General features: G+C 40.3%; 1 protein-coding gene across 1 annotated transcript in view; it reads left to right on the plus strand.

Annotated features, from left to right (window-relative positions):
* rerea (arginine-glutamic acid dipeptide (RE) repeats a) overlaps positions 1-19,503 on the plus strand; it is a 437,497-nt gene extending 417,994 nt beyond the window's left edge. Inside the window, 4 exon segments of the mRNA XM_052039130.1 lie at positions 758-1,478; positions 12,661-12,807; positions 13,080-13,257; positions 17,202-19,503. Of these exon segments, the coding sequence (XP_051895090.1) occupies positions 758-1,478; positions 12,661-12,807; positions 13,080-13,257; positions 17,202-17,235 (1,080 nt within the window). The 3' untranslated portion in view covers positions 17,236-19,503.
* Positions 19,504-22,354: the final 2,851 nt, after the last annotated feature.

A 22,354-nucleotide genomic window follows, 5' to 3' on the forward strand; every position in this document is an offset into this window, starting at 1 on the left:
GTTAAAATGTGTGAAGCTTCTTGCCAAAAGATAAAAAGTTGAAGAATACCATCCAACGTATAACTTAGCTATTGCAATAAAATAACTGAAAGTGATCAATTCTGTAAAAAAAAATCCATCCTTCAAAAATCTTTGTTCAAAACAATGATCTGTTTTCTGTAAGTATTTGCTTCTGAGATTTTATTGTAATTCACTTAGTTCACAAAAATGCATTAATGCAAACATAGAAAATGTTGAAAATTCACAGCAGCTTAGCTAACGTCCGTAATGAGAAATGAGAAGTTTTGGTGCTGTGTATCTGCTAATAGGAACTGAAAAATATGCAGACATTTTAATTTTTAAAACAAGATGAAAAGGGCAAAAGAATAAGTCAACAAATCCATCGTGGACAGAAAGGGAGTTAATAGATTAAGTTGCCTGTAAACAGTTAGATTATACTGATCACCTCACAGAGTGTGTTGATTCTCTAGTATAATCTTCTCTGGAAAGTTGCAGAGGCTAGATCGTTGAGGAGAAGGTAGATACATTTTTGAAAGACCAGGGAATTGAGGGTTATTTGGAACCTCTACAGAAGAGGAGTTGAGGCCTGGGGCACTTTAACCATGATCACATTGAGAGCTGAAATCGCCTACTCTTGTTCTAATTTTCTTGTGATCATTTGCTGTGATTTAGAGCATCTTGTATTTTTGATTCCTGTTCTCAGAATGTGCAATTTTCTTTTTCTGTGGTCTAAAAACTGATCCCTTTCCTTTCACAGAAAGCATCCAGCTCTTCCCATGAGGGACGCATGTCAGAATCCCAGCTTGTTGGGCCAACACACTTACGACCTTCATTTGAGCCGCCACCAACAACTATTGCAGCTGTTCCTCCGTACATTGGACCAGACACCCCAGCACTAAGGACTCTCAGTGAATATGCAAGGCCACATGTCATGTCTCCAACCAATCGCAACCATCCATTCTTTGTTCCATTAAATGCATCTGATCCAATCCTGGCTTACCATATGCCCAGCCTCTACAGTGCTGACCATGGAATGAGGGAAAGAGAACTACGCGAAAGAGAGATTCGAGAGAGAGAGATTCGTGAAAGGGAATTCCGTGAAAGAATGAAGCCAGGTTTTGAGGTTAAGCCACCTGAACTGGAAGGTCTTCACCCAACCGCTAATCCTATGGATCCATTTGCCAGGCATGGCGCATTAACAATCCAGCCAGCAGCAGGAGCTCACCCATTTCCCCCTTTCCACCACGGATTGAATCCACTAGAGAGAGAAAGACTCGCTCTTGCAGGCCCCCAGCTGCGGCCTGAGATGTCCTATGCTGATAGACTGGCAGCAGAAAGAATACATGCTGAGCGCATGGCATCACTTGCAAATGACCCACTTACAAGACTACAGATGTTCAATGTGACGCCACATCACCATCAACACTCGCACATACATTCACACTTACACCTACATCAACAAGACCCATTACATCAAGGTGAGTTGATTGCATTCTGATTATTAACAACCACAAAGATGTTTAGCCATATGCCAACCTGGCTTGTATTTATCTATGTGCTAAAACATGTAGAATGCGAAAATGTTTTTGCTGAGTGATTATACCTTGAATGCTTTTGATCCCACGACTTAAATACCACAGTTTTATGATATTCTCACAAACGCAGAGTACATTCTTGTTGTTGGGTTGAGTTAGAATTTCTACTTTGGCAGCTGGAAATTGTGGTGACATCTTTTATTTAATCACAAATGTAAAATCTTCCACGAACCAGCTCAATTAGGCACCGTAACTAAATGCAGTTATTTGTTTCTTTTTCTTTCCGTCGTTATACTTAGGCAGTCACTTGGCCTGTTTTTTATTAAAACTATTCAAACTGCACAGAAGCATCAGTAAAAAAATAGTCAACCACATCGCCCACTTCCACTCTTAGTTACCTGGTTGAAAATAACTGAAAATCTCTTTTAAAAGAAAAAAGTAATACCAAACCATTCATTATTTTTATTAGACTATACTAGTTGACTTCTTAACAAGTTGTGTTTTTTTTGTTTTTAGAAAATGTCACAAATATGTCAACTTAGTGACTGTGCAGCTAAAACAAAAAAAAGTGCAATTTAAAGAGCATTTCTCAACCTGCACAATTGTTGAAATCTTCTCATTATTGCCCTGGTGGCAAAGGTGGAGCCTGATACAGGCGTATTGAATCTGGAACCAGCATAAGAGATCACACAATTTTACCATACTGATTTTGAGCAAAACAACCTTTTGTTTAAAGTTTCCTGATTTTCTGCACCGGTTTGGCCAATTCTGACAATTAAGAGCAGGGACTGTATCCTACTCTTGTGAACTTGAGGGTCTACTACGAAAGTACATTTCATTAATGTTTTTTAATTTTACTGATATTAAATTCTCAAGATGTAAGCCATATGGAGGCAAGAAGTTGTAACCGTGGACCTTGCCACCAATAAAAATAATGGTGACACAAACACGTCATTAGAATGAAGTTCAAAAGTCTTTTTTCATTAATTGTGTATTAGTGCATCATTGAATGATAGATGATTAAGGTTGAATAGCGAACCCTTAATTAGTGTTAGTCATGGTTATACAAATTCAATGCAAATGCAAGAGCTAATCTTCATCAGTGTTTTGGTATTTTTCACAATCTGAACCAATGAACAATAATAGTAAATTATTTGTTTCTCTTAACTAAAGCGTGCAGTGATAAGTTCACTGTACAGATGAAGGACAATTATTCTGGAATATTATATATACAATGGACAACCAATGCCAAAGTTTTAAATTAGGGAGAAAGAAGTTGTGTATTCTGAAATTACTGTTGCTTAAAAGTATTATTTTTGAGAAAATGTAGAGATGTAGAACAGTATATATTTTCCAGCAAAAATATCTTCAAAGTATAAGTTCCATGTTTTCAGCAAACATTATCAGTGGTCAAAATCATGAGCTGGCATGCCTTACAAACTCAAACACACAGTACTTTGTTTCCCTGGTAACTCGCATTCACCACCATTCAACACTGAATTCTACTAAAATCAGATTTTGTTTAAAACAAAATCCTGAGCTGCAATAATCTTTTTTTTTAAAATGCCTAAGTGCATGGTTAATAAAAATTAGGATGAGTAATAAAATTGCATGGCTGCAGTAGAAGGTGCTTCTCTTTGTGTTGAGAGTGCACATTCTCGACTCCCACTTATAGGAATTGCTTAGCTAACAGTTGTGGAACGTGGGAGGAAATCTCAAGAAGGCACACTCAACACTGAGGTAAGTGTCTTGGTACACCATTAGAAAATCTGATTTTTTTTTTCCCCACCATCTCGTTAATCAAAGAACGATGCTGAGCTATTTGGGCCGATGAGATGAAAGGTGGGCTTGCATAATAAATAGAGTGCAGAAATGGAAGTCAGCCAAACACGTGGATAAAACAGGGCTTGACTGGTGAAAAAAATAAAATCCAAATGGAGCAAGGCAAAAGTGATAGCTATAAATTTTTCAGTCTTAGTACTGGATAAGCTAATCGGGGAAATATGAGCCATCTCCTCTCTGTTACTTTGAATCTTGTTCCAAGTATTTTCAGAACATGTAATTTCAACTGAAATCTGAAGTACCTGATCCCTCATTTTGTCTTAAATATCTGATTTTTAATTATATGATGTATTTTCTAAATCACCGAAAGTCTTTGGTGATTAGAATCAGAATCAGGTTTCTTATCACTGACATAAATTGATCATCATTATCATGTTGCTAAACCAGGAATTGTAAACAAATAGATTCATCCAGTTTTGCTGTACTCTAGGTCTGTCAGCATTACTTTAACTAGTTGGCTGTGCATTTCTTAGGCTATCGGTCCAGATATGATTATGTACATGTTGTGGGATATTTAGCAATATACCTACGTGCACACTAGATACAGCAGTGTAAACTTTTAATTGAATATTTGTAATGTAAATATTTATGCTTAGTTTTTATTTTGATTTTGGGAGGGGAGATTTGAAAATCAAGTTTTCAATAGTTAGTACCTTCTGCCATTATGTAAGTTTATTAGCCATAATATCTTCATCTGTAGATGCTGTATATTAGCTCTAATGCTGCCCAAATCTTACCGTGCACCATCCTGCTCACAGATCACTTTTGTGCTTGCTCACCTACACTGGTTTCCAATTAAGTAATGCCTCGATTTTAAAATTAACTATGTTTTTAAAGCCTCGATGACCTAGTTTCTCCAACCATATAACACTCCAAGGTATCAGTGCTCCTGGTCTCTGGAACATCTCCAATTTAAATCCTTCCACCATTGATGGCCATGCCTTAGCTACCAATGCTTTAAGCTCTAGAATTTCCTCTCTAACACCTTCTGCCTCTCTCCCTCCTTTTTCTTCATTAAGGTGTTCCTTAAAATCAATCTCCATGACCAGGCATTTAGTCATCAGTGTACCTATCTCATGCGGCTAAGCATCAGTATTATTTCTTGATCACTCCTCTGTCAAGCACCTTAGGATGTTTGGCTGCCTTAAAGAGGCTATCTTAATGAAAGCTGTTGTAATGAACCAGTCCATCAAGAAATAATATTTGAATAAGTGACTTGCTTTTTAAAAAAAAAACACAATATGCCTCTCCTAAAAGAGCAAGCTCAAGTGTTTAATTTGTGATTAAGAAACCAATTATTCACCAGTTCTTAATTAATGCTCTAAAATTTGTTCAAATAGTTTTGGTGTATATATTTATGAGTACTGCAAATAGGCAGTAAATATATTTCAGCTGCAGAGTGGCCTGGCAATTTGTTGGCCTTTCCATAACACTGCAATTAAGTCAATTGATTCCAATTTCCTAATTGCCAAGGATCCAGGTTCCTTGAATTAGCTTGGTTTAACTGCAATGGATTTAACTGGAATACAGATGGAAGTGCTTTTTTCCCTCTAATGTTGACATGGGGAAACAGTTGCTCAGCCTTTGTTTCCACTTTTTCTAAAGAACTATGCAAAGACACAATTTGAGGCTGAGGAGCAATGTGTAACATTGACATATCGGAGAAAAAACCCGTCCAGAAAGATCAAAGCTGCAGCCACAAATCAATCAACAAAATGAGAGATTGGAACATTTGAAATAGGAGATTGGAAAAAGGGATTATTTTTCACACGAGCTTTTTTCTTGTTTCTCCCGTTTAATGAATCAAATAGGTCCTTTGCACAAAGATAATGCAAAAAACTGAACTTTTGCATGTGGTTTTAATGATGTATTTCAATGAAACTCCATCTGTAACAAAAGGAGATGCAAACTTCTGTAACTTGAACAAATGTAAAGGGATGGATGGAGCCACCAAAAGTAAAAGAGTATGGGGTGTTAGATTTTCAGAAGTCAAGAAAATCCTTGAAGATTAAGATAAAGCAGAATTTCATAATCCTATCTGTTGGAATGGTTGCAGTCAAGATATGATCTATAACACTGCAGGAAAATTGTAGTTAGTGTGCAATGAATCTGTGTGGAATCATGATGGACAGGGCAGAACGATGTGCATGATTAATGGCAGCAAAAGACCTTTTCTTTGGTTAATAGGAAAAGGGGACGGGCTGTCGTTTACAGGGTGGACAGAAATATTTGAGAGGAAACTAGGAATCTGTGTATGTAGATTTGATTAGGTCATAACCTAATTATTTAGTTCACAGTGTTTGGGACATTTCTCTGAGCCACATTCAAAATGAGCCTTCAGATGAAGTATGTTAATGTTTTTCCCCACTGTTTTGAATTTACAAACATCTTGGTAAACCAAAATCACATTCATGAAACCATGGGCAACATATGACATCTATTACCACAGCAATGTGCTATAATGTGTCTCTGGCACTATCTATAAATGGGGCAATCATATCATCTTTCTCTGTATTTAACAGAATCTATAATCCTCATCAGTATTCCATGCTTCAGTTATCTATCTCAACACTGGGCCCTTCAGGTACCTTTCCCAATATAAATGCATTCTGGTGTGTGATTCAGATTTTGAAACACCCATTATGTTTTGCTTTTGTACAAACTTGTTCAAAAGTTCATGGTTCAAATCTAGTCAGGCGGCTCGGTAGTGTAGCGGTTAGCGTAACGCTATTACAGCGCCAACGACCCAGGTTCAATTCCACCGTTGTCTGTAAGGAGCTTGTACGTTTTCCCCATGTCTGTGTGGATTTCCTCCGGATGCTCTGTTTTCCTCCCACGTTCCAAAGACGTACGGGTTAGGAGCTGTGGACATGCTGTGTTGGCGCTGGAAGAGTGGCAACACTTGTGGGCTGTGACCCCAGCACGTTCTCAGTAACACAAAAAGACGCATTTCACTGTGTATTTCGATGTACACGTAACTAATAAATAAATCTTAAAATAAAACAGTTGAACTTAGAAAGCCTGGAAGAATTTTATTTATTTATAGGACAATATTGAAGTTTGATGGGTCGTAGTTTCCTCAACTCATAAATCCAGCTCAGCTTCTCAGTTGGTTGATGTTCTTATACCTAGGGATGCATGGACAATATCAGTGTCGCCTCAAAACCCCGCTTCCTTTAGAGTCTGCTCATAGATTCATCATTTTGACCAAGATAATATCTTTGTCATCAGCACCAGCCATCTGTACTCTATCTGATTTTAATGGATTAGTCTTCTGGTTAGCCTCCTTTATTCACTATCCATTAGATCTTGCTGTACCTGCTTGCATGACTCTTGTTTTCTGGAGAACAAATGATAGGAGTAGCAATATTTAACTTAAAGGTAATTTTTGGTGTTCATTTCCAACTCCATCCCAATAAAAGGGACTCAGCTTTAAAATCAGTTGTCTGTGGTCCTTAAGGGCTTTGTTGCATCTGCATTCATTTCACTAACCTTTAGCAACATTGGTACCCCAACCATTGTAGAATATCTGTAAGATTTGGAGAGTGTGTGCAGGAGAGAGATTCCATATTAATTCCAGGTGTTAGGGACCTTAGTTATGTGGATAAACAGGAGAAGCTGGGGTTGTTCTCCTTGGGTCTGGAATGGTATAGGCAGAGTTGGTACGGAGAAATTGTATTCACTGGCACAAGCTCACAAGCCAGGGCGCAGAGAATAAAGGTGATTGGCAAAAGAATCAAAAATGACAGGAAAAATCCTTTTACGTAGCAAGTGGTTAGTAATGGAAGCGGTTTCATTTGCAACATTAAGAAAAGAGAGAATTTGCAGGGCTATGGGAGAGGACAAAAGAGTGAGATGAGCTGGTTTGCCCTTCTCTTGATCCTCAATGGACTCAAAGAGTGAAGTGACCTTCATCTATTGTGTAACCATTCTGTGATATTTTGTTCATGGATAAATGCTGAATCAGATCAGCATTTTGATCTCTATCAACCCTTGGGATCCATTTCTCACCTGCAGTCCAACCCGACCGACAGAAAATGAATCTTATTCTCTTACAAATAGGCACGCAGCCAGATAATGCATCATGGAGATTACTTCCCTGACTTAGGGTAAGGGGAAAAAAAATCATTGTTGTGCCCTCAATAAATAAAATGTGTTGATTCTACTTTATCTAGACTTCATTTATGCATTTGTTCACATTGAAAGGGTGTAAACCTTCAGTTCTTTTTCATATTTCAGGTTCAGCATTCTACCATTTGCATTCTGTACAGTTCCTCAAACTATTAACTACAAGTCTTTTCGATTTTAGTCATGATGCACACTTTGTCCTTAGTCCAGAAATGTTTCCAAGTATATAACGCCACTTGGAAAAGTTTTATATTTTAGTATTAGGGCAATCATTTTTAGTTTTAAATGAGGAAATTCCAGCACCCAAATGTGTGTCTTTTTTGAATTTCAGTTCATTAATTGTTCTCCTGGGGTTTATTTAGACAAAGAGCTCAAATTTCTGTAATGTCTTTACATGGCTTAACCCAGGTCATGAAAATATTTATATGGTATAAATTAATACTAATATACTTATATTAATATGAAGTATTTTTGAATTGTGGTCATAGATATAGTGTGGGAAACGAAGCAGGTAATTTACGCACAGCAAGCTCCCACAACAGTAAGTTAACAGGTGACCGTCTCTGTTGGGTGATAAAACACTCTGCTGTCGGGTCAGGTGCAACTGGAGTCAGAGGAGAGGCAAAGATTGGCATAGGGTTATTCAAAATTTCCTTGGGCCCAGGGGTGCACTAAACCTTGAGGAGAAATAAAGGCTGACACTCAGCCAGAATTGAGCTGATTGGATAATTCCCCTGTCAATCAAACATTTTGACTACTCTGCCATAAGTGGCTGAGGTTAATTTTATGCCCTCACTTGACTTGCACCCATCCTCCACTCTGCATTCTTCTCAGTAAATTGCCCTACTAAATGCGAGAAGTCACCATGGTGTCTGTTTACACTGCTCCTTGAACAGACCGTCCACTGAGTAAATTGACTTTATTTGCTATACGGTAGATTTTTTGCTGTGATTCATACTCCCCATCCTATCTGCAACTCTTTGGCTGAATCAGCATTTCCAAAAGATAATCTGATAAAAAGTGTAATCACTTGCCTTACAGGCTTGTTGATCCCAAATACCTCAGTGAGTTCAGTGCTGGATGTTGAACGCCCAACGAAAAGTAGGATCCGAATCTGATGTCATTAGTTTCCAACCTTAGCATCAAAGGAAAGAACAAGCTTTTATTCATACAGCCTATTCTTGACCTTCAAGTGCCTCAAAGTGCCTTACAGCCAGTGAACACTCTTTGAAGTGTAGGCAATGTACGAAACCTAGCAGCCAATTTGTATGCTGTAAATTCCAGTAAGATTATTGAAAAGAACTGAGTAGTCAAACAAGTCAGTGAGGCAGCTATCATCTTAATGCCATGGTCCCCATCTTAACAGACCTTCTCCTCCCAAGTTCTCAGGAGACAACTACTGCTTGTATCCAGTAGAAAAATGCCTTGAATTGACCTGTTATATAAAATAAATAATTACTGCATTGCCTCCGGAAAATTACTAATACTGTGTTCACTGTATTGGAAAACTTTAGAATCATAACCACACAACTGCTTTTTGAGGGAGGATGTTGAATATGTCAGCATTTGAGTGAGGAAGAAAAGAACAACATTTAAAAATAGCATTGGCAAGAATTTGAGAAATCTGTAATATTCCATATCATCACCCAACATAGATCTTACTTTCAGCCACCTCCATTGTATTTGAACTACATCTTTTTAGGCAAAATTTTCCTTTATTTTTCATTTTCCCCTGTCTCCTTCCTCTGTCCTCGCACACCTTATGTCTCTTTCTGCCGTTGCCTGAGCTCTCGCAATCAAGTCCCACCTTGCTCGGTGTCTGGTGCAGTGGTGGAGCGAGAACCAGCTGCTTTGGTCCTTTGGAAGTTTGAGGCCACACTGCAAGGCTATGGCAATGGGCCACAGCAATCTGCTCATTATACACGCAGAAACAGGCCCGTCAGCCCGACTCATCCACAGTGACTAAGGTGCCTACATTTGACCCATATCCCTCCAAGCCATTCCCATTCATGTCCAGATGTCTTCTAACTGTTGTAATTGTACTCACCTTTACCACTTCCTCTGGCAGCTCGTTCCACCTACTCACCACCCTGCAGAAAAAGTTGCCTCTCAGGTCCTCTTTAAATCTTTCCTTTTTCACCTTAAACCTATCCCCTCTAGTTTTAGACTCCCCTACCTTGGGGAGAAAGATTGTGACCATCAACCCTATCAATGCCCCTCATGATTTTATAAATCTCTACAAGGTCACTCCCTCAGCCTCCTCCGCTCCAGGAAAAACAGTCGCAGTCTATCCAGTCTCTCCTTATAAATGAAGCCCTCCAGATCTGCAACATCCTTGTGAATCTTTTCTGCACCTTCTCAAGCTTAATCACATCCTTCCTACAGTTGTGGTTCAGGTCATATCACTCAATCAAATGCAGCACTGAATTCCAGGTTATCAGCTTCACCTCCAGTTCTCTACAGTAAGTGCTGAGAGAAGGAAGGAAAGGAAAGCAAACAGTAAGAGGGGAGCTGATTCCGATGGGCGGCAGCAGTCAGGTGTACTGCAGAACCAGGAGACACTCCTCCTCATTCCATGGAACAAACAAAATTTTGCTTGAAAAGCACTTGTCTTCTGTTGCCCTAATGCATGATTACTGGAGCTCAAGAATATTAGCTAGGGCGGGTTTGACTCCTGGGTTCCACTCTGGTTCAGTTTTGGCAAAAGCATACTTATGCATTGGTTCCTCACTAAAAGTGGTTGAGGAACCTATCACCTGTTTTAGGCACCTACCGAGGATGCTCAAAAGAAATGAGCCAATTTGGCACGATTATTCTCAACACTGGTGCCCCACAAGGCTGCGTCCTCGGCCCTCTGCTCTACTCCCTATACACTCATGACTGTGTGGCCAGATTCTGCTCTAACTCCATCTACAAGTTTGCAGATGAGACCACCGTTGTAGGCCGTATCTCAAACAGCGATGAGTCAGAGTACAGGAAGGAGATAGAGAGCTTAGTGGAATGATGTCATGACAACAACCTTCCCCTCAATGTCAACAAAGCAAAAGAGCTAGTCATTGACTTCAGGAAAGGGGGTGGTGTACATGCACCTGTCTACATCAATGGTGCTGAGGTCGAGAGGGTTGAGAGCTTCAAGTTCCTGGGAGGGAACATCACCAACAGCCTGTCCTAGTCAAATCATGTAGAAGCCACAGCCAAGAAAGCTCACCAGCGCCTCTACTTCCTCAGGAGGCTAAAGAAATTTGGTTTGTCCCCTTTGACTCTCACCAACTTTTACAGATGCACCATAGAAAGCATCCTATCTGGATGTATCACGGCTTGGTACAGCAACTGCTCTGTCCAGGACCGCAAGAAACTGCAGAGAGTTGTGAACACAGCCCAGCGCATTATGAACAACAGCCTCCCCTCCTTGGACTCTGTCTTTACCTCTCGCTGTCTTGGTGTAGCAGCCAGCATAATCAAAGACCCCACCCACCAGGGACATTCTCTCTTCTCTCCTTTTCCATCGGGTAGAAGATACAGGAGCCTGAGGGCACGTACCACCAGACTTAAGGACAGCTTCTACCCCACTGTGATAAGACTATTGAACGGTTCCCTTATACGATGAGATGGACTCTGACCTCACGATCTACCTTGTTGTGACCTTGCACCTTATTGCACTGCACTTTCTCTGTAGCTGTGACACTTTACTCTGTACTGTTATTGTTTTTTTACCTGTACTACATCAGTGCACTCTGTACTAACTCAATGTAACTGCACTTTGTAATGAATTGACCTGTACGATCAGTTTGTAAGACAAGCTTTTCACTGGACCTCGGTACAAGTGACAATAATAAACCAATACCAATGTTTTTCAGCTATGCTTGCTACAAAGCTTCATTGAATCATAGAGTACTACAGCGCATAAACAGGCCCTTCGGCCCAATTTGTCAAACCCAACTAAGGTGCCCACCTTAGCCAGTCCCATTTGGCCCGTATCCCTCTAAACCTTTCCTATCCATGTACCTGTCCAAATGCCTTTTAATGTTGTAATTCTGCCTGCCTCAACCTCTTCCTCTAGCAGGTCGTTCCATATACCCACCACCCTCTGCATGAAGAAGTTGCCCCTCAGGTGCCTTTTAAATCTTTCCCCTCTCACCTTAAACCTCTGCCCTCTAGTTTTTGGTTCTCTTTCCCTTGCAATAAGGTAAAATTTAAGAACATAAATAACATGATCAGGAGTAAACCATGCAGCCCTCGTGCCTGTTCTGCCATTCAATTTGTTCATGGCCACTTCTGTGCCTCCAGTCCACCTTCCCCATTGATCCCCCATCCCCTAAGTCCCTCAGTGTCCAATTACCATTGAATTTAATGTACTGGTCAAGCAGGGAGCTGATGTTGATGAACAAGAGATAAGATTTCTTTATTAGTCACATGTACATCGAAACACACAGTGAAATGCACCTTTTGCGCAGAGTGTTCTGGGGGCAGCCCGCAACTGTCACCACGCTTCTGGCGCCAACATAGCATGCCCACAAATTCCTAACCTGTATGTCTTTTGGAATGTGGGAGGAAACCAGAGCACCCGGAGGAAACCCACGCAGACACGAGGAGAACGTACAAACTCCTTACAGACAGTGGCCGGATTTGAACCCGGGTCGCTGGCGCTGTAATAGCGTTACGCTAACCGCTACACTACTGACCACCGAGACTTTCTTAAACAAAAGGCTGACACCCTCCTGTGGACCCAGGAGAATCAGAATTGTTGCTCTGCTATTTTTGGTGACTATCAGTACTGTGGTTGAGTTTAAGTTTCTGAATGGAGCAGGTTGCAAGACCGGAAAGGAGACTATTTACAAGTCTAAAAGGCACAAAAACATGCTCAAAAGTTCAAACGGGAAGTTCGAGCTTGCTTTAGAAGCCAGCATTAATATGGATGTATGTCGGTAACCTTGGTGATGGATAGAATCATGCAGGATGTCATAAGTACAGACAACCTGATTCACCCTAAGAGGCTGGTGAGAGAGATGGTACTTTATTACAGAATGCATTCAGAGCCTCAGTTGCTGAACTCTGACCCCCACTGTATTGACTTAAAAGATGAAAGCAGTTTGTTTTGCTGGCTGTCAGATTCTTTTGCAATGCATTTTCAATGTAATTTTTTTCTCTCAACCAGGTTCAGGAGGTGTGCATCCATTAGTGGATCCTTTAGCAGCGGGACCACATTTGGCTCGTTTTCCTTACCCACCAGGTGCAATCCCAAACCCACTGTTGACCCAGGCTCCACATGAACATGAAATGCTCAGGCATCACCCTGTCTTTGGTAAGACCTTCCTCTAAAATCATTACATCATAATATGTGATTGGTATGAGGAGGATTTACCATACTTTAGTTATAACCAGTTTCTTTGACCGTATTTATTAGATATTTGTATTTTGTGTATATATAAATGAAAAATAATTTGTATGTGAATGTAGGTGGCAAATTGTCCCTTTTTTGTTAAACTGAAATCTGACATGCCAAATGCATAAACTGTCGAAGGAAGATAAAACAGAAGTATCTGAAGAAACCTGTCCATTGCTTGTTGGTATCAGGTGGACCATACAGAGACCTGCCCGGTGCTATTCCAGCCCCAATGTCAGCAGCACACCAACTACAGGCAATGCATGCCCAGTCAGCAGAACTACAGAGACTAGCCATGGAACAACAGTGGCTACACGGCCATCACCACATGCACGGAGGTCCCCTCCCCGGACAAGAGGACTATTACAGGTAGGAACGTCTGTCTGGATGCAGCATCTCCCTTTGAAACGGCCATCCTTAAGTCAAGTGCAACAGACTCGAGATTATTTTATCCTTCAACAGATGTACATTGTCTTTTGAATCTGAACCTTGGTGGCTGGTCATGCAGTAATGAGCAATCTGTTCTCAGCAGCTAAGTGGAACCGCAGAACTCATGTTTGGGACCTAATTTAACTCAGCCTTGAATATACTCCAAGTCTGCTTCAGTAGCTCTCTGAGTGAATGTATTTCTGCTCTTCTCGATCTTAAATGTTGAACATCTTATTTTATTACAATGTACCCTAATTTCAGACTTTGCAGCCAGAGGAGGCAGCACTCACCACGTAAATGCCTTTCATTCTTTTACACTACAGTAAGTATCAGCCAGCCTTACGCATTCACTCCTCACATGAGAAACCTCACATCCCAGGAGGTCAGCCTCATGTATTACACACACCATCTTCAGAGCAAATGTGGCCATCATAAAACTGATGAATGCACCTTTTTCACTCTGGCAAAGCTGTAAACCCACACCATCCATTCACGGTGAACCCTTTCTTTACAGAGCAAAGCCTTTCATTTTTTTCCAGGTGGGTTTGCTGTTTTGGTTCTGTGTCGAAGGTTGTTGGTGTGCCTGATGCTCCTACCACTGTTACTTTTGGCGTGGGTTTTCCCACGATTGTGGCGAGTTCAGAGGAAGTTCTATCTTTTAGGGACTATTTAAAACAATATTAAAAAGTAAGGAAAGGGAAAAATTCACACTTCTTTCAGATGAGAGGAGAGTAAATCTGTATCAGTGCATAAAAGCGTCTCCCCTCTGATTCCTTTTTCACTGAGCATTAATCACAGGTCCTGATTCCGCCTCAGTAAGAACCTCATTTGGAGGCAAAATTATTTTTGCTTTTGCACGCTATATATCACGTTTTCTGTTACAGACCAGAACTCTGTCATTGTCCGAAGGCCATGAACCAATTTTAAATAATACTTCTTGAAAATACAAGCAATAACCACCCTCTAAATTTGAGGCATTAGTGCCTTGCTATGCAGCAATAATAAACAGGTTAAATTAAAATTCTTTTGTCTTAAAATACCAGGTCTAAACAGCCGCTGAAAATTATAGCAGTTTTGTTGTAATCTAACCCCTTTTTATAATGGTTATCTGTGACTAATCTGTGACCTAAACCTTTAAAATAATGCACCTGAGTTTAACTACTTCCCTCCTTTATAATACATAATTCATAACAAATGAGGAAAGCCCACGTCATCCATGTCGAAAAACAATGTCACTTCAATGCTTTATGCATTATAACCTCAAGTTCTAATGAGATCATGGTTCTCTTTTCGGTGCACCATTCACACATTTTGAAGCACTAGAGCTTTACTGTAATCATTCAAAGACATCAATGTTAGGTATTAATGTCAAGGTTGAAGTGTAATCCTGTCAGATTCTCAGTTAGGAAATATCATACTACATATTTGGACACCACACTGTTAGTCCTTTGATTTGCAGATATTTTATAAATAGAAAAGGAATAACATCATCCAGTGACTCAGCAATAACTTCAAAATAGTGAAGCATCCCAACGCACATCCTGGCGTGTTATCAGACAAGAACTGACATTTGAACCCTCGCATGTGCTGGTTTTGGTCTGGGTGTCAAAATGAACTTTGTATCTCAGAGCCAAAGGAAGATACAGCACAAAACAGGCCCTTCAGCCCACCAAGTCCATGCCAACCAGCAACTACCCATTTACACTAACCCTATGTTAATCCCATTTTAGTCTTCCCATACACAATTCAACTCCCACCACCCCCCTCCCCACCCCCCAATTCCACCACTGACCTACACACTAGGGGCAATTTACAGTGACCAATTAACTTGTCAACCCGCACATCTTTGGGAAGTGGGAGGAAACCAGAGCATCTGGTCACGGGGGAACGTGCAAACTCCACACAGATAGTGCCCGAGGTCAGAATTGAGCCTAGGTCCTTGGCACCTGTGAGGCATTGGCTCTGCTAGGCACGCCACCTTCAGGATTGAAAATCAGCAGCGATAGAAGAAAAGTAAAAGTTGATACAGATTTTCTGTTCTTTGAACTCTGGGTTCCTTTCAATATTAGGCAAGGTGGAAATCCTAGCTGCACCATTTATGTTCCCATAGACACTGACTTATGAACTGTGTGATCTCATTAGATCGCAACAAAACTTGTAAGTGACTTACTCCCATCAGATATTGCACCTGTTTCAAAAAATTAGCATGGTGTAAACTTCCCATTTGTGTTTGTTCTAGTTTTGAAAGTTGTTTCCACATAACTCATGCCCAGCAACACCTCAAAAGGCAAACCTTAAACTTGTGCTTAAGCATTAAAGCAGCAGAGGCATATTTTGCTGAAAGTCAAGTCGAGTTTATTATCACGTGCACAAGTGCGGTGAGGTACAGGTACAATGAAAAACTTGCAACAGCATCACAGGCAGGTAGATTCAGACAACACACAGAACATAAATTATACAAGGTCGTGAAGGAAAAAAGACATCAGTGCAAAAAAAAACACAATCAGAGACAAGTCCACGGCAGTGCAAGAGGTGGTCCGTTGTGTTCCATTGCTGAGGTAGGGTTAGGGTTGTGCTCAGGCAGGTCGGGTTAGGGTGTGTTCAAGAACCTGATGGTTGTAGGAAAGTAGCTGTTCCTGGACCTGGTGGCGTGGGACTTCAAGCTACACATTTGTGCTACGGTAAATTTCTGAAACTAAGGACCTTGTTAATCTACACAACGACGTTTGCATATCTATGCTGACCTTCCTTCAGGGCACTATGTTTGATGATTTCCGTAATATCCTCAGTCATTCTTATTACTAGGGGGGCATTGCAATGTGGGCTGCGCTCTTCAGTTACTGCCTAAGAGCTGAGGACGTGGGATATTTTTGGCAACAGGAAGAAAATGCTCTTGGGTGAGGGCTGGGACAGAGATGTAATTAGTTCCGTCCTTATTCACGTCATATGGAGACAATGTCCCTGACTTCAATGTGTAGAAACAGATCAGCTTAGATGAGAGAGTATTTAACTACAAGGGGAGGTTGGACAAACTTGGATTGTGTTCTCTGGAGCGTCAGAGGCTGAGGAGAGACCTGAATAAAGATTATAAAATTATGAGAGGCATAGATGGGGTAGACAGAGTCTTTTTCCCCAGGGTAGAAATGTCACATACTGGAGGATATAGCTTTAACGTGAGAGGGGGAAAGTTTAAAGGAGATTTACAATGCAAGTTTTTTTTACATAGACAGTGGTGGGTATCTGCTGTCAGGGGACGTGGTGGAAGCAGAAAGGATAGCAACATTTACAGGCATTTAGGCAGGGAATGGGGGGATATAGACCACCTGCAGGCAGACGTGCAGTTTAACTTGGTAACGTGTTCGACAGAAACATTGTGGGCCGAAGGGCCTGTTCTTGTGAATCTGAAAATCTGGAATAATTCATGACGAGAGTAGAATTCTTCCATTTGGACATAGTCATCCAGTTTCCACTGATACTGGCAGTGGTTCTGGGTAAAATTCGCTCACAGGTGATGTGTTCCAGCATTGTCACGTTGGAGAAACTGCATCATTATATTCAGTGGGTGTATTTTAGTAAAAATATTCTTAATTAACTTCTCTGTTTCAAAAAAAAAGTGCCTACGATCCAACTTGGTCAGGAGGTAGAGTTTATCTGGAACATTATGAGGCAATAGAAGGTAGCAAGTCAGAGCAATAAATGAAAGTACTGTTGTCAAAATGTTGTTAAATTTTGTTTTAATTGTTTTAAAAATGTTAAGTCTTTTCATTTTTGTTCTGAAGCACAGGAAAACTTGCATTTCAAATTAATCTAGTGTATCTTGAATGTGTTTAACAAAAAACATCCAAAAGTGATTATTTTCAAAACCACATCTGTCTTTCTTACAGTCGGCTGAAAAAGGAAAGTGACAAGCCACTTTAAGCCCTGAATCTTGTGGAGGCCCGCTCTTGAGGCCAAGGATCACTCAACCAGTACTTTGGAAGGAACTCTGACATCCTGCAAGAAAGAAAAAAAGATTATATCGAAAGCAATTTTTCCCCCAACAAAAGGATTGTATGATTTTATTTTCTGATGTTCCTTTCTGGAGGACGAATCATACAATGCTAGCTGTGGATCTTTGCACGACATGCTATTCTATAATGTGATAGTGGGAAATGCACATCGAACAGTGTTTCCAACTGTTCGTGTCTTGGTACCAGACCAGGTTTCAATTGGTCACTGCACAATGCAACCTAACAAAAAAAGATTAAACAAAGTTCTAGTAGAAGTACTATAATACATTTTATGATTCCTTAAATAATATGTAGGATATCTTTAAAGAGAAAAATCTGTGGCATGGCTTCTGAATTTGTAAATAAAGAAAAAGAACCTTGTACGTAAAGGATTAGTTGTGGATTTCTAATTGGATGACAGACTGCAAAGCTAAGTGTTTGAAACAGCTTCACTTCCTTTGATTAAAGGAGGAGTTAGCTGTGTGGTTATGTTGACTCTGAAATGGAGTGGGTTTTTATTTCAAATGTGTCTGGTAGCAGGGCATGCATCAAAAGGTTGCAGGGATTGTGGTCCAGACATTGTCAACATAGGTTTTAAATATAATAATGAAAGGCTACATAAATAATATTTTACCATCACTGGGTTTGGACATCCCATACCATGCCGGTCAACAGTGCAGACTATTACTAGACTGATCGCTTGCCAACAGCATAAAAAAATTGTAAGCTTTCCATTCTAATCATTAAAAACATTTTCAGTATCTGAAATATTTAAGAGATGGTTGAATCTTTTAACTCCATTTTATAGTTATAATTCAATGATTTAATATTTTAAAAATAAACTAATTATAAGGAACAAATAAGCTACTTTTATATTTGATGCGTTTAATTTCACAACATCTTTGTTCTTGTTGAATATTAAAATATTGCATATACCTGTGACATCATTACCAATTTTTATTTTTCCTTGCCAACTTATTTTCTTATATAGGGATGATATCCTGTAACTAGATATCAGAATCATGGCTACTGAAGTGTCTCAATTCACTTTCGCAAAATGGATTGTAAAGTTTGGGGAAACTGATAAAGGACCAAAAATATAAGCTAAAGGATTATTATTATTAGCCCTTCATTAACAGTGGGCCACTGAGAAGCATTTGAGCAACCCAGTCCTCTTAACTGTGGAATTAAATTGTACACATTTGTACATTTCTCACTGGATGGCAAAGAGGAAGTAATCTTCTGCATTAAACAAGGAATTGGAATAAAGGCATGTGCTTGTGATTACTGAAGCCTGATGGAAAATATCCTTTTTATTTCTGGGATAAATGCTCTAAAAATAACTAAAGTTAAAAGATAATAGCCAGTCAAAAGCATTCAGTTTTGAAGTTCATTTTATATTAAATATTGTAGTAGCTGTTTTAATTCTGAGCTGTTAATTACCTTGTGGAAATTTATACCCATTTTTGCTTAAAAGTAGCAGAAAATTGTCATAGTTAACCATTGTGCACCAGTGTCTGGTGTCAGTGGTTTAGGTATCTGAGATGCCAGCAGTTATGTCAATAAAGTAACATTAATTTTAGAGCAGGGTGCTGCCTATTTTGCTTTTGTCAATCACGTCTCTGTATCTTTTTAAAAACCTGACAATATCATTCTTAAAAGTTATTGCAATTTTGTGCTTTACATTTTATTGATGAAGCTATTACGTTGTGTCAGAAGCTGAATGCAGAGAGTCTGGCTGATGTCTGCACTGGGTGACTGGTTTCCTGATGGTGCATATCTGTCTTTCCCCTTGATTTTATCAAGGACTGTATATTTGCCATTGTAGACTGTTATGTGGTGTTCACTGTCATAGGACTGTGTTTAAAAGGAAGAACTACATGGTGTGCTAACAGCCTGGATAGTGACACAAAGTTTCAGGTTTTTTTATTTTGCTTTTGTGTTTTCAAAAGTATAATGTTTAATGTTGTCAATGGTCCAGCTTCTTACTTCACTGCAGCATTAGCAGAATGTAAATTCTGATGCTAAATTTATATATATCTTGAAGCTTAATGTATATAATAGTAGTTTGCCATGGGATAACACAATGTAAACAAACTGTAGAAGCAAAGATTGTGAGTTCTGTGTTTTCTCCATTTGAGTATTTTGTAATTTTTGAAATATTTGTGACTTAAATAAACCAACAGAGCTGCAATAATCTTGTTTCTCTTTGATTGCACAGCAGCACAAAAGACGTTGTGTCAGTTGTCTTCTCATTATTGTGCTGATATTTTTCTTCCAGGGTGGTTTTATGTGAGAATTGAATGACCTTGCCTTCCACTGATCTGACTTAGATGGGTTTGGACACAAAAGTTTAACCAGAAGGCCCTAGTTTCTGCTGCTGACGTTAAATTGTGGCCTTGACTTTATTACATTTAAGGCACTGACATTCCTGTCCTTTTTGATCCCATGATTATCCCATGGAATTATGGCAGATGGATCTTAGCTTGGTGATCTGACAAAGATGGAACTCTGCACCAGAGCATTCGTAGAGCCATAGAGAAATATAGCATGGAAACAGGCCCTTTGGCCCATCGAATCCGTGCCAATCACCAACCACCCATTTACACCAATTGTTATTCTCCCCACACTTCTCATCAACTCCCCCCAGATTCTACCACTCGCCTCCACTCCAGGGGCAATTTTCCAGTGGTCAGTTAACCTACCAAGCTACACTCAAGAAAAACTCACTCATTCGCAGAGAAGACGTGACAACTCCACCCAGACAGCCCCCGAGATCAGGATTGAACCAGAGTCTCTGACACTGTGCGGCAGTAACTCTACTGTGCCAGCCATTCAAGTAAGGAGAACTTCGCAGTCACTGCCGCTGAGCCCAAGGGGATTTTGGGGCAGGGAAGTGGGGGTTTCATCAAAAGAGGTAGGTAGGGTGGGGGTGGTAAGCTTTGAGGAAGAGTTCTAGAGCTTAGAGAGTGGGGAGTGCATGAAAAGGGTTGGAGGATTGTAGAGTTCTTGGATATTATTAGGATGTAAATATTGGACTAATAGAGAAGGGTGATGAGCAATAGGAATACGAGGATGAGAATTTGAAAATCAAGGCATTGTTGGAATGAAAATCAGTGAGAAAGAAGGTAAATGATGGAGGTTAGAGGAGAACCAGAGTATCTGTTGGTAACAAAAGGATGCTTGAGACTCTCAGCAGCACATTGACTGGAGTATTGTGTGCAGTTCTGGTTGCCGAGCTATAGAAAGGATGTCATTAAGCTGGGTGCAGAAAAGGTTCGCGAGGATATTACTGGGACTGGAGGGCTTGAGTTACAAGGAGAGACTGGATACGATGGGACTTTTTTCCCTGGAGTGTAGGAGGCTGAGGGGTGACCTTGTAGAGGTTTATAAAATCATAAGGGGCATAGATAGGGGAAAGTCTTTTCCCCAGGGTCGAGGAGTCTAAAACTAGAGGGAGTAGGTTTATGGTGAGAGGGAAAAGATTTAAAGGGGTCCTGAGGGGCAACATTTTTACGCAGTATGTGGAATGAGCTGCTAGAGGAAGTGGTAGAGGCAGGTACAATTGAAACTTTGAAAGGACACTTGGACAGGTTCATGGATAGGAAAGGTATAGAGGGATATGGAACAAACGCAGGTAACTGGGACTAGCTCAGGAAGACACCTTGATCAGTATGGACAAGTTGGGCTGAAGGGCCTGTTTCCATACAATATAACTCCGTGACTAGGTGGATGTGGACCATCTATGTGATGGAGAAGGTGGGTCAGTCAAATGGGATGTTGCGATGGCAAACAAATCTTTTTCAGCTTGAGACAGTGGTTAGCAAGGAAAATGGAATCATTGGCAAGGAAATGGAATTTGTGAAGAAGGCCAGAGGCAAGGCTACAGTCTTTGTGAAATTTCATTAAAGGAAGTTTGGAACCGTCTACCAGAGAAGCAACATGACAATCAGAAGTGGAGGAATTGAGAATCTGATGAGGCAAGGCTGGGCGGCACCATTGAATAAGTGGAACTTGACATCATGTTTTCAAGGATCTCAATGTAAAATAGGAAAGGGTTCAAAAATAGATCCTGAAGGGCTCTAAAGTTAATGGCGCAGCCAGTGACAATAAACCATTGCAGGATATTCTCATGAGGTATACCGAGCAAAATTAATGTTTTCAACATCAAGGAAACAGTCATAATTTAGTTTTATTGGGTCAGCTTCAACTGACTTCACAGACTCTTTATTGCCGAGAGTGGGAAAGCTTAAGATGACTTCAAAAATTATTAAAATGTGAATGGTAAGTTACTTCTTGATGTAGACACGAGAGAGACTGCAGATGCTGGAAATCTGGAGCAACGTGCACAAAATGCTGGAGGAGCTCAGCAGGTCGGGCAGCATCCATTGGAGGGAAATGAACAGTCGACGTTTGTCTTGGGCCAAAACGTCGACTGTTCATTTCCCTCCATGGATGCTGCCCGACCTGCTGAGCTCCTCCAGCATGTTGTGTTTGTTCTTCTCGATGTGCTGCCTGTGTGGAGTTTGCACATTCTCCCCGTGACTCTGGAGTTTCCCCCGGTGCTCCCTTTCCTTCCCACATCCCAAAGGTGTGCAGGTTGGTCGATTAACTGGCCACAGTAAGTTGCCCCTCGTGCAAGTGGCTGTGGGAGAATCGGAGGTGTTGATGAGCACGTGAGAGAGAATAGGTTGTGAGGAAATAAATGGGGCAGAGATGGGATTGCTCTGAGAACCAGTATAGACTCAAATGGTGGAGTTGTCATGAGAAAGTAGGATGTATGTGATGGCATCTTTAAACTAGTTCCCATTAAAAAGTCATGAATATCCAATCTGGATTACTAAGGAAATGCTAAGTATCATGTGGCCAGCCAGCGTTTATGCAAAGCTTAGAGGTAGAATTTCAGAATTTGTGTGTTTTCCTGTATAATCAGCATTCATCCCTCAAACATTATGATTATTACCAGCAAATTGAATGCACAAATTAATAAGTTAAATGGAATAGCCCACTTTAAGGTTTAGGCACTAAAGAACTTAAAATGCTGCTCA

Source organism: Pristis pectinata, chromosome 26, assembly GCF_009764475.1.
Source record: "Pristis pectinata isolate sPriPec2 chromosome 26, sPriPec2.1.pri, whole genome shotgun sequence".
Lineage (NCBI taxonomy): Eukaryota > Metazoa > Chordata > Chondrichthyes > Rhinopristiformes > Pristidae > Pristis > Pristis pectinata.